This window comes from Lathamus discolor, chromosome Z (genome assembly GCF_037157495.1).
Source record: "Lathamus discolor isolate bLatDis1 chromosome Z, bLatDis1.hap1, whole genome shotgun sequence".
In the NCBI taxonomy this organism is placed as follows: domain Eukaryota; kingdom Metazoa; phylum Chordata; class Aves; order Psittaciformes; family Psittacidae; genus Lathamus; species Lathamus discolor.
In genome coordinates, this window is record NC_088909.1 from 73,003,577 (window position 1) to 73,020,572 (window position 16,996).

At 37.4% G+C, this 16,996-nt stretch overlaps 1 protein-coding gene across 1 annotated transcript in view; it reads left to right on the forward strand.

The window, feature by feature from the left end:
- TMC1 (transmembrane channel like 1) overlaps positions 1-8,585 on the forward strand; it is a 64,097-nt gene extending 55,512 nt beyond the window's left edge. The window contains exons 15-20 of the mRNA XM_065662014.1: positions 3,060-3,127; positions 4,417-4,656; positions 5,857-5,982; positions 7,286-7,364; positions 7,462-7,591; positions 8,317-8,585. Coding sequence (XP_065518086.1) covers positions 3,060-3,127; positions 4,417-4,656; positions 5,857-5,982; positions 7,286-7,364; positions 7,462-7,591; positions 8,317-8,585 — 912 coding nt within the window. The remainder of the gene's footprint in view (positions 1-3,059; positions 3,128-4,416; positions 4,657-5,856; positions 5,983-7,285; positions 7,365-7,461; positions 7,592-8,316) is intronic.
- The last annotated feature ends 8,411 nt before the right edge of the window (positions 8,586-16,996 follow it).

Below are 16,996 nucleotides of genomic sequence, written 5' to 3' on the forward strand. Positions count from 1 at the left end.
TGCCTTTTTCAGATTATCACTTCACATTTTTGTAGTAAATTACATTTTCCTTTCAATGCTACAGAATTAACGGCTGGCTAGACACATCACCTTCAAAATACCTGAACAACACTGTGTTAATTTTTCTCAGAATTTTCTTGTGCCTTAATATTTGTCTTATTCTTCAGCCTTAGGAAATGTTGGGTTTTTCTACACTGGATAGTGTAAGAACACTGGGTACACATTTTTCACACATTTCCAATTTTAAGACTTATTCCCTGTTCCACAGAATACAATCTCATTGATTTCTACAGGATTTTGGATAGGGCCTTCTAGCACACAGCGTTTGTGGAGAAAACTATGAAAGAACTTGTTCTAGAAGTCTTATATAGTTTTGCTAGAATTAGTGTACCTGAAATAAAGGTAGTAAGTCCCTTAAGTGGTCATAGAGCTTTTCACTTGGAAATGAGACTTCCACTCTTTTACAGAGAACTGAGCTAGGTTAACATAGCCAGCTAACTTACCTACACTGTAAGGTCTGATGCTGCTTTTTCACCTCTTAGCTGGTAGTACTTACTGAGAGGTATGGGAAAGAGCTAGGTCATTTAAAGCCATCTGTATGAGTGGCCAAAGTAGCTGTTCTGCCATCTTCTAGTTTTCCTTTCCTCAAAATTTGTAATTCACACACGTACAAATTTCTCTTTTCACTAAAAGTAGCCTCCCAGGAAATGATAATTTTGTGAAATGCCTGAATCTTCCAATGTTGAGAATCACACAGTAAACTACAGGACATTTTTGCTTGAACTGGGAGTGCCAGTTGTCAGATGAAGATGCATACACTCATCCATTAACACTTCAGACTTTTAACTAGGGATGTTAATAGAATATAATACAGTAATTCAATCAATAGAAAAGAGCCTATAAATGAAAGGGCTTTAATTAAGAGCCTGGAATAAAAAACTGCACAGATACCATCCTTCTCATCATTCATCCATACACAAAGTAAAGAACATGCATAGAGGTGATAAGCCGTGAGAGTGAAACTCACAGCCCACACACAAGGGCTTCAGCCCTCTTAAAGGAAGCTGTAGCATGTTTATCCAGCAACAAGAGGATACTTATTTCCATGATATATTTTTGGTGAGAGGTGTCCCTGTCCATGGCAGGGGGGTTGGAACTAGATAATCTTGATGTCCTTTCCCACCCTAACCATTCTATGATTCTATGATTCTATGATTCTCAAAGTGTCAACAACACATCTGCTTGTAAGGGGTGTTGAAACAAATTTATTACAGGTATTTATTGGCAGGTTACAAGAGTGGCTTTAATGGTTTGGTCTGTTATGATCCTCAGGTCCAGTAAGCTGCCTGAAACAACAGCCAGAAGTGAAAATGCAAACTGGAAATTGTTGAATTTCTGGAATTATCTGAGCTTAAAATCTTCCCTAGAAAGCAGATCTACCTGTATCTCTGTGATTAGTGGCCATGATGTACCTATTATCCATTAAATTTTAGACTAAGTATTTTGACAACCAAAAATTGAAATAAATTGAAATAAATTCCAGAAATTAACTTGCGTGCTGTGTGGAAAACCACTTCTTTTTGTTTGTTTCAAAAATAAATTTCAGATTATTTGTTAATGCTAGCACCTATGTTATGAAGAACAGTCACACATTATTTGATTATGTATGATCCTATTCATCTTTCCATGCCACTTATTGTATTTTTTCCATACAGTTGTCCTTAGTCAACAGATTTCTAATTGAATACTAGTAATCTATTTAATCTGTCCTCATATAGAAATAGATTCCCAAATAGATGCAACATAAACAGAGCAGTTTGCTGTAACCATATACATACACATTTGTACGTATACGCAAAGATACAGAGGAAGAGTATAGGGACTCTCCAACAATATAACATAATACAATTCAAAATAGTGACTTTAACTGGTGATTTTAGTAGAACAATTTTGCCATGCTTCAGCCATAAGTTAATAGTTGGTTTTGTATGTCGTACACCTTCCTCTCACTACCAGTCATCCATGTAATTAATACCTGGTAGATACGCATTATTCATGATCTTTTTGTCCACCCACTGAGGTGATCATGCAAGTCACCAGCTATGGTGTAGCAAAACTTTCTGAGAAACCTGACTAAATCAGAATTGTGACAGTGCAAAGACACATGAATAATATGCCTGAAGCAGGCATTTAGTTGGAAAGCAAAAGTTTACAGCTACAATTTCTTACCAGAAAGTTTTGTTCTGGTTCACGTGTGCACAAATTCATATGTGTGTGTGTATTTCAGTCATTGCTCAAATGCAGTGCATTCAGTGTTTGCAGATGGAAATGTTAATGAATTAGAGACTAATAAATAAGGTTAAAGAAGAGATGTGGAAATGATTACATGTTTGAAAAGGCAGAATGAAAGGGTCGGATGGATAGTTCAGAAATATAAGACAAAAAAATAATCTCTTGTGTCTATATTGGAAGCAAAAATTCATGATACTGTGCTTTCTTCCACAAAGTGATAACAAGACCGAATAGCTGATTTGAAGTAAAAATTAGAATCAAACACACTCAAATAAGAAATAAGATATCAATTTTAAGCAGGTAAGAAAATGACTGGCAACATCAATCAATGTTTAACAGGAATTCTTCAACAGTGTAACTTAAAATATGAAAGATACTGTTATAGTTCAAATGAGTATTAAATCACAGCAGCCTCATGGCTGGTACCACATCAGAGTGCACATAGACTAACCACCGCTAACCACTCCAATGGTACATTTATCAATACTTGTTTTTGCAATTTACTTATTACTCAGAAGTATTTTTAATTCTCCATTAGCACCTTCTCCGAATAAATCTCAAAAAGTTTTCCAGTAAAATACCACAAGCTGTGTTAAAGTCTGCCTGCTGGTCTCGAGTCATATCAATTTTTTTCGTGATCCACTGGTAAGATGCAACAAGAGGCCTTACAACACAATGCCAGTATGCTGAACAGGTTTAATCTACTGTAAGCCATCTTAAAAGTCTTAGTTCAAGCCTAATGAAAGCATCTGTATTATTTCTTTCAGCCCTCATATTCTGAGTTTGATATAAGTGGAAATGTGCTGGGACTGATCTTTAACCAAGGCATGATCTGGTAGGTGTGGCAAAGCATGTTGCATCTTCAGGACTGCGATATCTATGAGTTTCTTCCAAAATACTGGTCCGGTTCCATGACTACTTTGATGGAAGTGTAATGTAGCATATATCAAACTATGGTATACTGCAGTCAGTGGGACCACTTCAAAACTAGTTCTGGGCTAAGATTGTTGAATCAGATGCATCAGGATTTTGCAATGAGCTGGTAAAATCAACTACGAAAAAGCTGCAAAGATGAATCTTACTTTTGTACTGGCAGCTAGCTACAGCAAGCACCTCGCCAGTACTGTTTTGCTTTGAATTTCAGCCTTTCAAAATACCTTACCACTCTTTTCCCATGTGTCCTGTGGGAAAAACCCTTAAAACAAATGTATGTACTCTTATCTGAGCAAGCATGTGAATGTGTATAAAATGCTGCTGCTGCAGTATTAGTCCTTAGCTGTAGGATAAGAGGTCTATGTTGCATCCTGGCTTTGGACTTTGCAGGAATTGTAAAGAATACCAGCGCGTATAGTCGTCATGCAAGTTGCTCAGTCTTCCTCAGGAATCACTCTCCTCAAGGGCTGTTGGCTTCTCAAAGTTAATCCTTGATACAGCTCAATTTTTCCCCTTTAAAATGACTTTGGTATCAGACTTTCTGCATCAAAGCTCTGACTTCCTTAAAGCCCAAAGTTTGTGTGTATGTCAAAGAAGTGCCACAAAAATGCATCAAAGAGGCTGCAAATCTTTTCCCAATCTTCTACATTCTGTATCTTTTGGCTAGACAAATGAAAATAATTGCCCTTCAGTCAGCATGGCACAAGAAACAAGGTGTGATAAAATGAAACGGTTGTAACTGTTTCAGTGCCATAGCATTGCAACCATACATACCAAGGAAAAAAACAAGAAAAAACAAAATTGTTTTGGTAATACCTAGCTGTACAGCTGTTAGGTTTTCTTATACAACACAACTGAGATGCTACCTGAACTAAAGGGAGAAAGTAGGAGTGGATAATATTTCATAAGGTGATCACTTAATTTGCAGAGAAAGAGGGCTTTGCAACTTTGAAACAAAATGTTCATATGGAGAATTAGCCCCATAAGCCTCCAGTTCTTCTTAAAGCACAACTGAAGAGACAAGATCAGTAAAAAAACTCAACCAAAACAATGACTGTTTTATAAACTTGATTTCTGAGTGCAAGGTGCATATGGCTGCAGAGCACACTGATATAGTGAAAGGGTGGCATATCTACGAAAACAGAGTCTAACAACAAAGTGGTTATTTTATTCTTTGTTTTTTTTTTCTAGGATGGGATCTTTTTATGCTCCATGTCTCCCAGCCATTAACGTGTTCCGCCTCCACACTTCGATGTACCTTCAGTGCTGGGCAGTGATGTGCTGCAACGTTCCCCAAGAAAGGGTCTTCAAGGCTTCCAGATCCAATAACTTCTATATGGCCATGCTGCTTTTCATCCTCTTTCTCTCCACGCTGCCTGCTGTGTACACCATTGTCTCCATCCCACCATCTTTTGACTGTGGTCCTTTCAGGTTTTTTTGTGTTTTACATCCGACTTTTGTTATTGTTGTAATGAACTGCCTTATCACATCACAACAAATGATGCAGCTTCTATAATAAGTGTTAGCACCTGATAGACTGCTTAATTGTGTCACGTGTCATTGTGGATAATTCCTGAAGCTGGAATCCTAGAAAACTGTTTATTTGGTTTTATTTATTTGAAGTGTAGAATAGAAAATCTTTATTTTAGGTAGCTGTAATGTAAAAAAAAAGTCATTACACTAGCAAATATTCTTTAGGAGGAGAGCAGTAACTTACTATACACCTCTGGTCTGCTGGCTTGAAGCTGATGGCTTCCAGGAAATGTCTGCATATGCATAGAAGGGGCATACCAGAATGTATGGTGGTGTGTGAAATGTATAGTGGTGCAGCCTTTGACTGCTATGACTCTCTCCAACTGACATAGTATTTCATGTGTCTGTGCTACAGCTGTGAAGCTGATTCTAGTTCTGAAGTATTCAAGACCTTCATGTTCATTAGTCCTTTCTAAAAACTTAGTCTGGCCTTGCCCGTGCAAATGCATGCCTTGCATTCAGTCCAGCTTAGATGTTGCCACATTTTCTCCTGTGCACACTACCCAGAAAGTCTAGGGCTGTTTTCACCACCTGTGCTTGTGAGGTAGTATAGCATGCAACTATAATGAGTACACAACAGTCAATATATGAAATTAAAAATTTAAAAGACTTTAGTCTTTGGTTTGAACAAAGTATGATGAAAGCAAGGCAAGGAGAATAGTAAAAGAGACATCCTGATTCCAATGAAAACTTTGAATAATACATTACTGTTGTGAATACAATGATATCTACACTATCCTCAGTGCACTTTCTAAAGGAACAGAAGTGTTGTCACATTAACTTTGGCGAATGCAAAATATCTGGGAGATTGTTTCTAGCCACCTGCAGTAGTCACAGTCACCTAAGAGGAAGAATTACATAAAAAGTCAGAAATTCTGTAACACAGAAAATTGCATTTATAAGAGCAATGATAACATCATTGATACTACTTTAAATAACATTCCTTTCAGAGAGTCAAGTTTTAAATAATGTTAGCATTTAGTTTATTGTCCCTTTCCCAGGTTTGATGTAGTGTGTTTAACTTATATATTCATACTACTGCATTGACTTTGCCATCATATTTGTATGTGATATGTTGTTAAATTTTCTATTTAATAGTGGGAAGACTAGAATGTTTGAAGTCATATCAGAAACTTTGGAGCATGACTTCCCTTCCTGGTTTGGGAAGGTGTTTGGTTATGCCTCTAACCCTGGACTCGTCCTACCTTTTATATTGCTGATGGTGTACGTATGGAATATTAACTCAAAGCTTGCTTTTTTTTTCCACTCTGGATCTTCAGTGCCTGAATATCTAATTAAATACAGTGCTGATTGCCCTGCGGTGAGGGACTTGAAAAATTCATGGGCCTTTTATTTGATCATAATTAACGTGCCTTTACACAGAGGGTAATCTCTCTTTTGTGTTCAATGCCTTTCTTTTGTTTTTATTATTGCTTTTCAAAAATGCTGTTGTTACTACAGTAGTGCAAAGGATATTAAAATGCAAAAGCCTATAGGGGATCTGAAGTTCCGTGACTTTGATCATCTTGTCCAGTAGGCAGAATAGCACATCTTAAATCCTTAACAAGTTCAATAGAAACATGACCATTCACCATGAAGCAGAGTTATTTCTCAATAACGTTCAATGTGTCCATTGTTCAGTGCCTTGTTCTTTCCCTGACGAACAATGTCCTCTATGATGTTGGGGTAGGGGTATGTGACTGAATGTTGGAGACTTTACAAAATAGGGCTAAGAGAGATTTTTTTGTAAGTCAGTCAATACCTAGCAAAGAATAATGACTCGAGAATAGTCTTTCTTAGAAACTGTAGTAAGTCCTGCTTTTAAAGGCATTTTAAAACTCTGTATACATATATAGGATTATCTAGCATACTGCTGATCTAAAAATTAATTCTATGTGGAGATGAGCTGAGATTTAAACCTTTATTGCAGAAGTGCCAATAAATACAGAGAAGATTACAGAATACAATAGAAATTGCAGAAGGGTTTTTTATAAGCAAAATCAAATTCTGAGATTAAATTTTGCCAAGGTTCACTTAACAATGTATTTTACTATAACCATGGCTAGAAAAACAAAGAATCCAGACTGTCCTCTGAAACACATAATCAATTCTGACTGATTTTGTTTTGGGTTTTTTTTTTATTTATTTTTTAGTACTATTCCTTTCCTGGAATGTTCACAGGCAAAGATACTAAAAATAAATACAGAAAACTTGAAAAAAAAGGAAGAAAAATACAAGATATAATCAGGCATAGCTTTATGGAAGACCTTCCTTAGCTACTATAAGACTGAATGCAGGGTATTGGAAGATGGTATTTTTTTTCTCAATGTTTTTGTCCACTGCCTTCTTCATTCTGTGGGGAAGCATATTTCTTGTTGTCAAAATACTACTACTACTTAGGCATGATAAAAGAAGAAAAGATACTGACTTTATATTAGCACAACTGTAGTTGTTGCTATAGGAATGTTGTAAGAGTCTTTATATTTAAAACATTGCCTAATAAGGAATTATTTTGCTTTAAATTTAGCCTGAGTATTTATTATCTCAACGCTACATCCAAATCCTACAAGGAAGCAAACTTGGAACTTAAAAAGAAGCTACAAAGTGTAAGGATTACAAAATTACTGAATTTTTTGTTTTACTAAATATTACAGAGGCTGTTCAGATCACTGAAAGATGCCCTTTCTCTTTCCCCATCATTAGCAAGCAGAAGAAAACAAAAGAAGAAATAAACAAAAGGCACAAAAATCAAATGAACAAGATGAAAATCCATTTGAAACAGAGCCACCACAGCAAACAGGAGGCAAACAAGATGAATCCACCTCAAACCAAGGTAAGGACTGTTTTGAACTCAGGAATTCATGTATGCCAGGCCATATTCTTCCTCATTGCCATGACTGCTTCCTTTGCCATAATCTCCTGGAAGATGTTCATAATACTGACTCACAAGTATTAGCTCAAGATCCAGTCCATCTTGCTTTTTTTTTTGTTCATTTAAGAAACCCTGTAACATTATTCTATACCAGGCAATGCCTAAGAAGAAAAAAGTCCTGCAGCAAAGCTATGAGTAACAAGATCACAGCCTGGCAAAAAAACCCAAAAAACAACCAACAACCAACAGTTAAACCCTGGTCTGAATGTCAGTGATCCCTCTTACCCATCACAAATCAGGTGGGTCCAAGTCTTGCACCTGCCTCTTGTATTTCATTGATCCAGGGCTGCTCAGGATAGTGTTTATCCTCTGTGTCATGTTCAGTGGGAGAAGGGGCATTGCGAACAAAGTATGGCAGCAATCGTCATTAGAAAGCCTAGTGTGGTAAGGCAGATTTCAGTCTGTCCTGAAGAATCTCACAGGCTGTTTCTCTTTTGCCAGGAAAAAAGGACTGGAGGGAAAATAGGATGCAAATATCGTGAAGGTTCATTACCCTGATTTCAGGCTTTTGGCAGGGGAGGCCTGCGACTTTCCACAGCACGCTGGGGTGGACTGCAGGATTTGCCTCTTTGGGAATTTCTGTTTTGCATTTTCATGTTGTAATCCTGTTCTCAAACACATTGCAGACAACAAAAAAGGACAGGGTGGCAATGAAGCGAAGAAGACGGGACAGCCACAAGAAGCGAGCTCCTCTCAGTCACCCCAGCATCCAGGCCCTGACGCGAGTAGCCACTATCTCCCACAGAGCAGAGGAGGAAACCTTCCTCCCCCCTCCCTGGCTGTCACGAGGCCACCAGCCCCCAGGGGGTATGGAATGCCAGGCTATCCACCTGGAAATGCACGCTTCCCAGGTGTGCAGCCAGGAGTGCCTAGGGGCCCTCCAAACTACAGATAAAGAGCCTGAAGAACATTGTGATATGATGAAGGATGCTGAAGGATAGAAGAGCAGTCCTAAATCCAAACACACTTGCAAGTTCAAAAGCCTGCTTGTGTTTGTTGTAAATCTTCATGTGCATGCCCATGCGCTTAATTTTTTTGCAGGATGGGATGCTTCAGAAGCAAACATATGAAGAAGAAAACATTGCATATGTCTTCCCGCATTTGAAAGCATTGCAAATATCTGTTGTCTGTGTCAATAGGTTACTAAACTTAAAGATATTTATTGGAAGATATTTATTAGAAGAATGAATAACATTTTGTATTCAGTTGATTATTTTCTTAAAAGCCTGAAAGTGTGTCCTTAAGATCTTTTACTCAGAAACATAGCTCCATATAAAGTATTTGAGAGTCAAGTTATGCTTAAACACTGCATATTTATTCTGCTGGTGAGATATGCTTACCCAAAGATTTCAGATTGTACATGAGAAAAGTAGGATCTTTTCAAAAGCTGAATGACTAAGCCTGAAGTCTTTGGGAAAGTGTTTAAGAGGTGAAAGAAAGGGTTTTCTGCCTGTTGCTATGATAAAAGATTAACTCCTATCACAGGACAACTTTTATCTAATAACAGTTTTAGTACATTCTGAAAGACTAAAATTAAGTTTGAAGAATCAAAGTGGTGAAGAAAAATCTGAGGTGCAGAAAAACATATTTGAGGAATAGGTATAAGACAGTTATGCAATAATTTCCCCCATACAGGATTGTATTATGACGCAGGGACACTTTGTATTGTGTAGGAATACATGCTGTATAATCTGCTCTGTGGATTTATGATTGCATATTTGTATTGACTTCTATAGAGTCCGGGGTAGAACAGGTCCTTAGTCTGGTAGGTTTTGTGGAAACACAGATACCTTGTGTAGAGGTCCATTTTGTACAGTATCTCAGTACGAAAGTCTGAGACATCACAAAATAACCCCCATATAATTAAATTCTGGAACTTTAATTGCTTAATTAATCTGCGAAAAAGGCTTACAAAAGCCACCAGTATAGACCATGTATCTCCGTAAAACACAGTGATCCAGATGTAATTTTCAGCTCAGGCAGTCTTTGAATGAATTGCCAGAACCTAGGAGGATAAACCAAGGGAAAGTGCACTTTGCCTTGATTCTTGTACTGCTTCCATATGCATCTGCTATCAGCTGGAGGTAAGGTATTTGACCAGTCAGACTTTTAGTGAGTACCATGGCAGCTGCTCTCCGTGTGCATTGAGAGCTGATAACCAGATCAGGGGGTAAGTGGATTGCGATAACTACAAGGGAGGGGCTTTTCACACAGTCTGGAAACGTTGTTACTGGGGGAGAGGACAAATATGTTCAAACTGGATCCTGAGGCATGTCTGCATGTGGGGTGCAGAGAGTCTTGAACTTAAAGATAAGTACAGTTAAGTTCAGTGTAAATGGTTTCATCTTTCTCAGATAAGATTTGTAATCTATGGATTTCAGACATGTGGGGAAAATACAGTAATTCAAAGTATTAATTTGAAATCTTCAAACATGATTAATTTTTAAACTGCATATGTTTTTAGCCCAGAAATACTGTCAGTTAAGTATGGGCCCCTTTTCTCTTGTGCTTCCATGCTTTTAAGATAACCTGTTCCTGCAAGCTGTTATTGATCTATTGTGAGACACCGATTTTCACAGGGGTTTTAGCTCAATGTTTCTTAACATTTCATAATATGAAAACAGTGGTTATTCCTTAGGAAAAAGAAGATTGTATATAGAATAAGCTAAGAAACAGTTTATAAAGATGCTTTATTGCTTGGTGATCTGTGTTTTTCAAGGGGTGTTATAATAAATTGGAGTTGTAAACTGGTTTTGATGCAGTCTGTTTTCCTGAAATGTTAAAGGAGGTATATGCTACATGCGCAGATCTTAATAAGGATTTCTTTTTCTCTTAGGACTAAAAAATTCTTGTGTGTATTAAAGACTTTATCATTATTAGTAGGCTTAGTATTTGATTTTGTGGGATTACTTTACATCACAAATGGGAGAGAGACACAGCAAGAAATCCACCAGATAAAATTATTCTGAGGCAATTTTTGTTAGATCTGTATGCTGTATTGATTTTCAACAATAAATAGGTTCTCAGAATGCATCTGTATATGCAGCAATGAACATGTAATAGCCGACATGAATAACAATAGCAAGAAGAGGTGTTGTTCATACCGTGATCAGCATCAGACTGCTGTGACTGGAAATGTGATATTTATTCTTTGGTACCTCTGAATAAAGGTTTTTCATTACCATGCTTCATGAAGCTGTGCTTTCAAAGCTTCCTAGCTTAGTTCTGTTTAATTGCTTGACATCTTATTGATAACATAATATTGATTTAGCAGACAAGATCTAATCTCGTACATTTTAATGTTCTACACTAAGTTCACCTTTAATAAAAGATACTGTTTACTTGGTAAAAGTAATTTTGAAACTATTACAATAATTTTGCATCATCAAATTTCAAGTCAAATTCCTTTCTGTACAGCCTTTATCACTCATATACTGAGTCTTTCAGTTCAAATTTTTTGTCTCCACTTTTTTTTGGAAAGCATCTCATACAACCTTCAGCCACTTACCTACACAGCTACTCTTCTGTCTGAGTCTTGTACTGTGTTGAACAAGTAACAAATACTCTTGATAACAGGAATAAAACTTTCTGTGGTTCAAATCAAGGCAAATGATCTTGCTTATAGAAACAGCATATATTTTGTATTCGTTGGTGACACATACACTGTTTTCTTTCTTCTGTGCTTTAGGCCTGCAAACTGTGCTAAGAATACCTTAGAGCTTTATCATCCAATTACGTTCAGCGAAATCAGGGCTCAGTGCGTCTTACCATGTTCTGCATCTTCCTCTGCTCAATTTACATGCCATCTTCATAGCATTTGGCTGAACATTTTATATAATTTTCATAGAATCATAGAATGGGTTGGTTTGGGTGGGACCTTAAAGATCATCTCGTTCCAACTGTCCTGCCCTGGGCAGGGACACAGTTCACCAGACCAAGTTGCAAAGCTGCACGCAACCCGGCCTTGAAGACTTCCGGGGCTGGGGCATCCACAGCTTCTCTGGACAGCCTGTTCCAGTGCCTCACCACCCTCACAATAAGAAACTTCTTCCTAATACTAATCTAGACCCACCCTCTTTCAGTTTTTCTGCATAATAAAAGTGCACTTCCCTACATTAGTGTACTGGTACAGAGAGACCTTGAAAATATTTTGAAGTCCTTGTGAAGGACTTATTTTCTTACTGATCAGTGAAAATTACAATTTCTGTAAAATAATGGTTATTGAATGCATCTTCCTTCTCCTATTTGACTTTTTTTTTTCTTTTCTTCTTTGAATAAATATTTTATTCACTGACAGAGTCCTGCCCTGGGAGTGGGCAATATCTTAGAGGAACAGGAAGCAAAAGGATGAAAATAAAGTCCAGACTTGACTGAATTCACAGCAAGTGTGAGACAGAACTTGTAACATATCTTTTTTAACACTAGATTTGTGGTACCTGAAAACATCAGGTATAATACATGCAGAAATAGCATCCATGGAGATCTGAAGAAATTTAGAGCTGCTCTAAAGCTGATAGGCATTTAAATCCAAGGAATCGTTTTATTGCTTTACATTGTTTAAAAAACCCGCAAAATGCTCACTGGAAAATTAGGTGCAGTTTTTATCTGTGCTCATTCCTTTGCTACGCTTTTTAGTCCTTCATGAGAAAATAGGCTGTTAAACTCATTATGGCTAGAGATTGACTTCAGAAGCAGGTAACATCTGATTTGTTCATCCTTTGTTAAAAAATGAGGCTGTATGAGTTCACTATGAGATTTATGCTCTCCATGCCATATAACCAGTCTGCATTTATTTCTTGAAATCACTAAATGGACCAAAAAACCCTCAGCAACAAAGCATGCCAAAACCAATATGGTGACACAAACAATATTCTGCTACCTCCTGTAAAATAAGTCATTATAATCTAAGGACTACCCATGCCCAGTGGTTTTAAAAAAATCTGATAAATGGTATATCCCTAAACTAAATAATGACCTGGGGGTTGTGACTGAAGGTTCTGTATGGATGTGGCAAACTCTGCTTTACCTGATGTTGACAGTCCATAGACTGGACTATAAAAAAGTCTGTGTGCAATAACTGATGTTAGCTAGCAGATTATAGCCATACTCAGTGGTAGCTCTTCTTCAAGTTATTGAAGTCAGGTTACGGTGGAATGTACACTTTTTTGTGAGTTCTTTGTTTTCTCCATCTATTTCAGATCAGCTAGTGTCTCTAATGCGTTCTGAGCACAGGTATCAGCCACGCTTGGTCCCAGGCAGCTGATCTCCTTTGATCTCAGCAAAGGAAACAAGTCACAACCTTGTCATCCTCTTCCTGTCCCCTTTTAGTTTAGCTTCTTTTGCTTAGCATGACAAGCAAGAAGCTGTCTCTCCATGGCCATACTCCATCACATGCAGCCACAAGGTTCTACATACAGCTCCTATGTATGTACTGTACATGACAGGTGGCCGTCTACCTAAATAGCAAGGTTATCCAGGGAATTCACACGTGTCTGTGTTAACAAAAACCAAAGAAGTAAGATTTTTATCGAAGTCTGTTTTTTTCTGCTTGCCTAAGCACTGTGATGGGGGATTGTGTCATAAATTGCAGATCCCGTCGACAGCTTGCAAATAGAAATGTTGTTCCGGCTAGGACCCAGATGTGCTACCACTATCGTATTCAGATACAAGAATTCTCAGTGAAATATTAATTTGCATTTACACCATCAGAAGATTTTACATTAGCGTAAGGAGCTGAAAGATATTTGGCATTAATAGTAATTCAAGGGAATATACTGACCTGCGCTTCAGGTGTTCGACTTTTTTATCCTACTTAGCGTGAAGACCTAAATAAAAGAGCTTGTAAACCACAAGACCTTCTTTTAAAAATAACATAGTGCATAGACATAGAAAGCTGAACCACATCTGCTGAAGAGTTAGAAAAATAATAATAATTAAAAAAGTATTGCACATTTATCTGAGTCTTTATTTTTGTCCTTGACTTTTTGTTGGAAGGCATTTTGTGTATTTGCACATACTACTCTGTGCAGTTATGGTCACATTGTTGTGTGCATTTTGAAGAATATTGGTTATTTAATTTTGAAATTGCGCAAGAAATGGGAATTCCCAGTACTTATGGTTATGGTTGATTTTCTGCTTAAATCCATTTTGACCATGTGTGCATTGCTATCATACAATAACTAATGAGGTTTGCAATATGCTTATCACTTACCATTTGATTCTTTTGTCTGTGTTCTCGCTAGCTCTCCATGGATTGGGGAAAGCTTCTAATGTTTCAAACTTTTAATCCATTTTTTAGAACTTCCTACGAAAAAGAATCAAAACATCCTTGTCCTCTCTTTTTTGGGATTAGATCAGAAAATTCCTGTATGTAATCTGTAATCCACAACAGTTATAAGCCATTGTCTCAAAACACCGGAGTAGGGAACAAAGTAATTAAAGAATATATTTAAATTGCATAATTGTCAAAGCAAATAGTATTCTCCTTATGAAAGCCATTATGATTTTGAACTTCCTGACTACAAAACTGTACATGAGCTTATCCTAAGTGATTGACTCCACAAACTAAAAGCTACTTCTATGCAATGAACTAACCAAAAGAGGATAACGAATGTGTCTTGGTTTTTCCACAAGATAAACCCTTTTTTAAGAGTTGGAGAAATGAACAGTAGAAAGATACCAAGTGTTACCTAATAATTGTAGGAAAGAATATATTCTAAAATGCTTTAACGTATTCTCAAGATACAGAGACCAAATCTTCAGCAAAACACCAATTTCCACCAGTAAATGATATCAGTCTAATACTTATATCTTATTTGATCCTCATAGTGTGATTTGATCCTTATAGGATGAAGCAGAATTTCATTGTAATCAACATGGGATTAATTTCTTGCTAAATGAAGGTAAATGTAATATTTTGAAATCTTTATATTTCTCTTTCTTTTTGCTAGAAGGATGAAGCAAATATATTCTCAGTGTCACACATTTTTTATATCACTCAATGACTACCCTGCAGACAATGATGGGGATACTCTGCGTTAAGTATATTTTTAGTATGTAAGTACTTTTTAGAAGTCTGCAAGCTACAAAGCTTTTTAGAAGAAGAAGTCTGCAAGCTAAACAAAATTTGTTTAAAGGAATCATATTTAAAACTTTGAGGATGTTGAGGACCTTGTGGCCTTTTCATTGCTTGCAAACAACAAAGGCTGAAAACCTCCAAGATCTCTTATACCCTTCTAAAGGCCTGTTCTTGTCAACAGTATATAGCGCCAGTCTGGCACCTGTAAGTATCTCTGATAACCATATATAACAATGGTGTTGGAGGACCATAAATCAATTTATGTTCCAACTGCAACTAGATTAAAAATATACAAGTATATGCATTTTTTTAATAGGAAATATGTGAAATATGAGACTGGCAATCCCTGTGTGTTAAGCTGTATATATTACACTAGTGGCACAGTGCTGAGATGGTTGTCTGCAGCTGAGGCAGCAGGGTGAATGAATTAGTCTATTACAGAATGCATAATAACAAATGGTTTTAAAGTGAACAGTGAAAAGTGAAATTTTGCTTTCCAGTTGAAAAACAAACAAAAAAAAAAAAAAATCCGTGTGCTTTGTTCTTTTCTCCAGCAGAGGTCACAATAACATAAGGTATTGACATCCATGTGAGCAGCTGCCTCAGGAAAGGCTAAGTCGTTCTTGTCTGATCACGTAAAAGTTGACAGAACTAAGATTTCTAACAGAGTTTCAAATAAATGGGAATTCATGTGAATGCCAAGAGGTTGCTGATATGATGTTTGGACTAAGGCCAATAGTACAAGCTTTGCAGTGCTGTGGATATATAAGAGCAAAAAAAAGAATTTAATAGGCCATCTGAAATAGTGCATGGGAAAATTCAATGAAAAAGAAATCTTTCCAATGTTTCTCTGTTTTACAGATATAATAACTCGTAGAATAATGTTTTGGGAATAAGTCTGTTAGTTTCCCTTTTAAATGCAATGTTGCTGAATGATATAGTCTGACCCATAGATATTTTGCAGGGCAAAATAGTCCATCTATTCTGTCATGTCAAACTTGACAATATATAATCTTGCTCAAAAAGCCAGCTTTAAACATTATGTAAAAGTACATAGAAAAGGCAAACTACAAACTCATAAAAATGAGTTTTCCTTTCAGGAGCCTCTGTCTGGGAATTTAAAATAATACCCTCAGTCCTATGTGTCCTGTCTAAAGTAAATTTTTTTTTTTTTCTTTTTGGATAAACGCATAGATATGTGGTAATATTCAGATAGAAAAGCACTATCCAGAATAATTTGGGAAATGCTTTTGTGAAGCAAAGATGTGTGGACAAACTGTAAATTATTATTCCCTCAGTGAGGATAAAAAAATAGCTCAGCAAAAATCCAGCAGGACTCTATAATGTGGAGCATCTGTAATGGCCCAAACACAGTCATAAGAGATCACATGCAGAGATATGATTAAAGGAAAAGTGACAGCCTCTGTAAGCTGTGACAGAATAGGGCAGAGGGACAAACTAAATGGGAATGTCACAGCAAAAAACAAGGACAGCTTACTCCAGGCAAGCATGAATACAAACCCCAGCATCATCAGGATAATTTTCTTCATGGAACTGATTGCTAGCAATATTTTATTACTTATAGAATCAAAGAATCATACAATAGTTAGTGTCGGAAAGGACCTTAAGATCATCTAAGTCATGTCCCTGCCATGGGCAGGGACATCTCACACTAAACCATGTCACCCAAGGCTCTGTCCAACCTGGCCTTGAACACTGCCAGGGATGGAGCATTCACAACCTCCCTGGGCAACCCATTCCAGTGCCTCACCACCCTAACAGGAAAGAATTTCCTCCTTATCTCCAATCTAAACTTCCCCTGTTTAAGTTTTAGCCCGTTACCCCTTGTCCTGTCACTACAGTCCCTAATGAAGAGTCCCTCCCCAGCATTCCTATAGGCCCCCTTCAGGTACTGGAAGGCTGCTATGAGGTCTTCACGCAGCCTTCTCTTCTCCAGGCTGAGCAGCTCCAACTTCCTCAGCCTGTCTTCATATGGGAGGTCCTCGTGGTCCTCCTCTGGACTTGTACCAACAGTTCCATGACCTTTTTATGTTGGGGACACCAGAACTGCACACAGTGCCCTGAGTGGAGTCTCGAGAGAGCAGAGCAGAGCAAATGGGCAGGATCACCTCCTTCAGCCTGCTGGTCATGATCCCTTTGATGCAGCCCAGGATACGGTTGGCTTTCTGGGCTGCGAGTGCACACTGAAGCCGGCTCGTGTTCAGTTT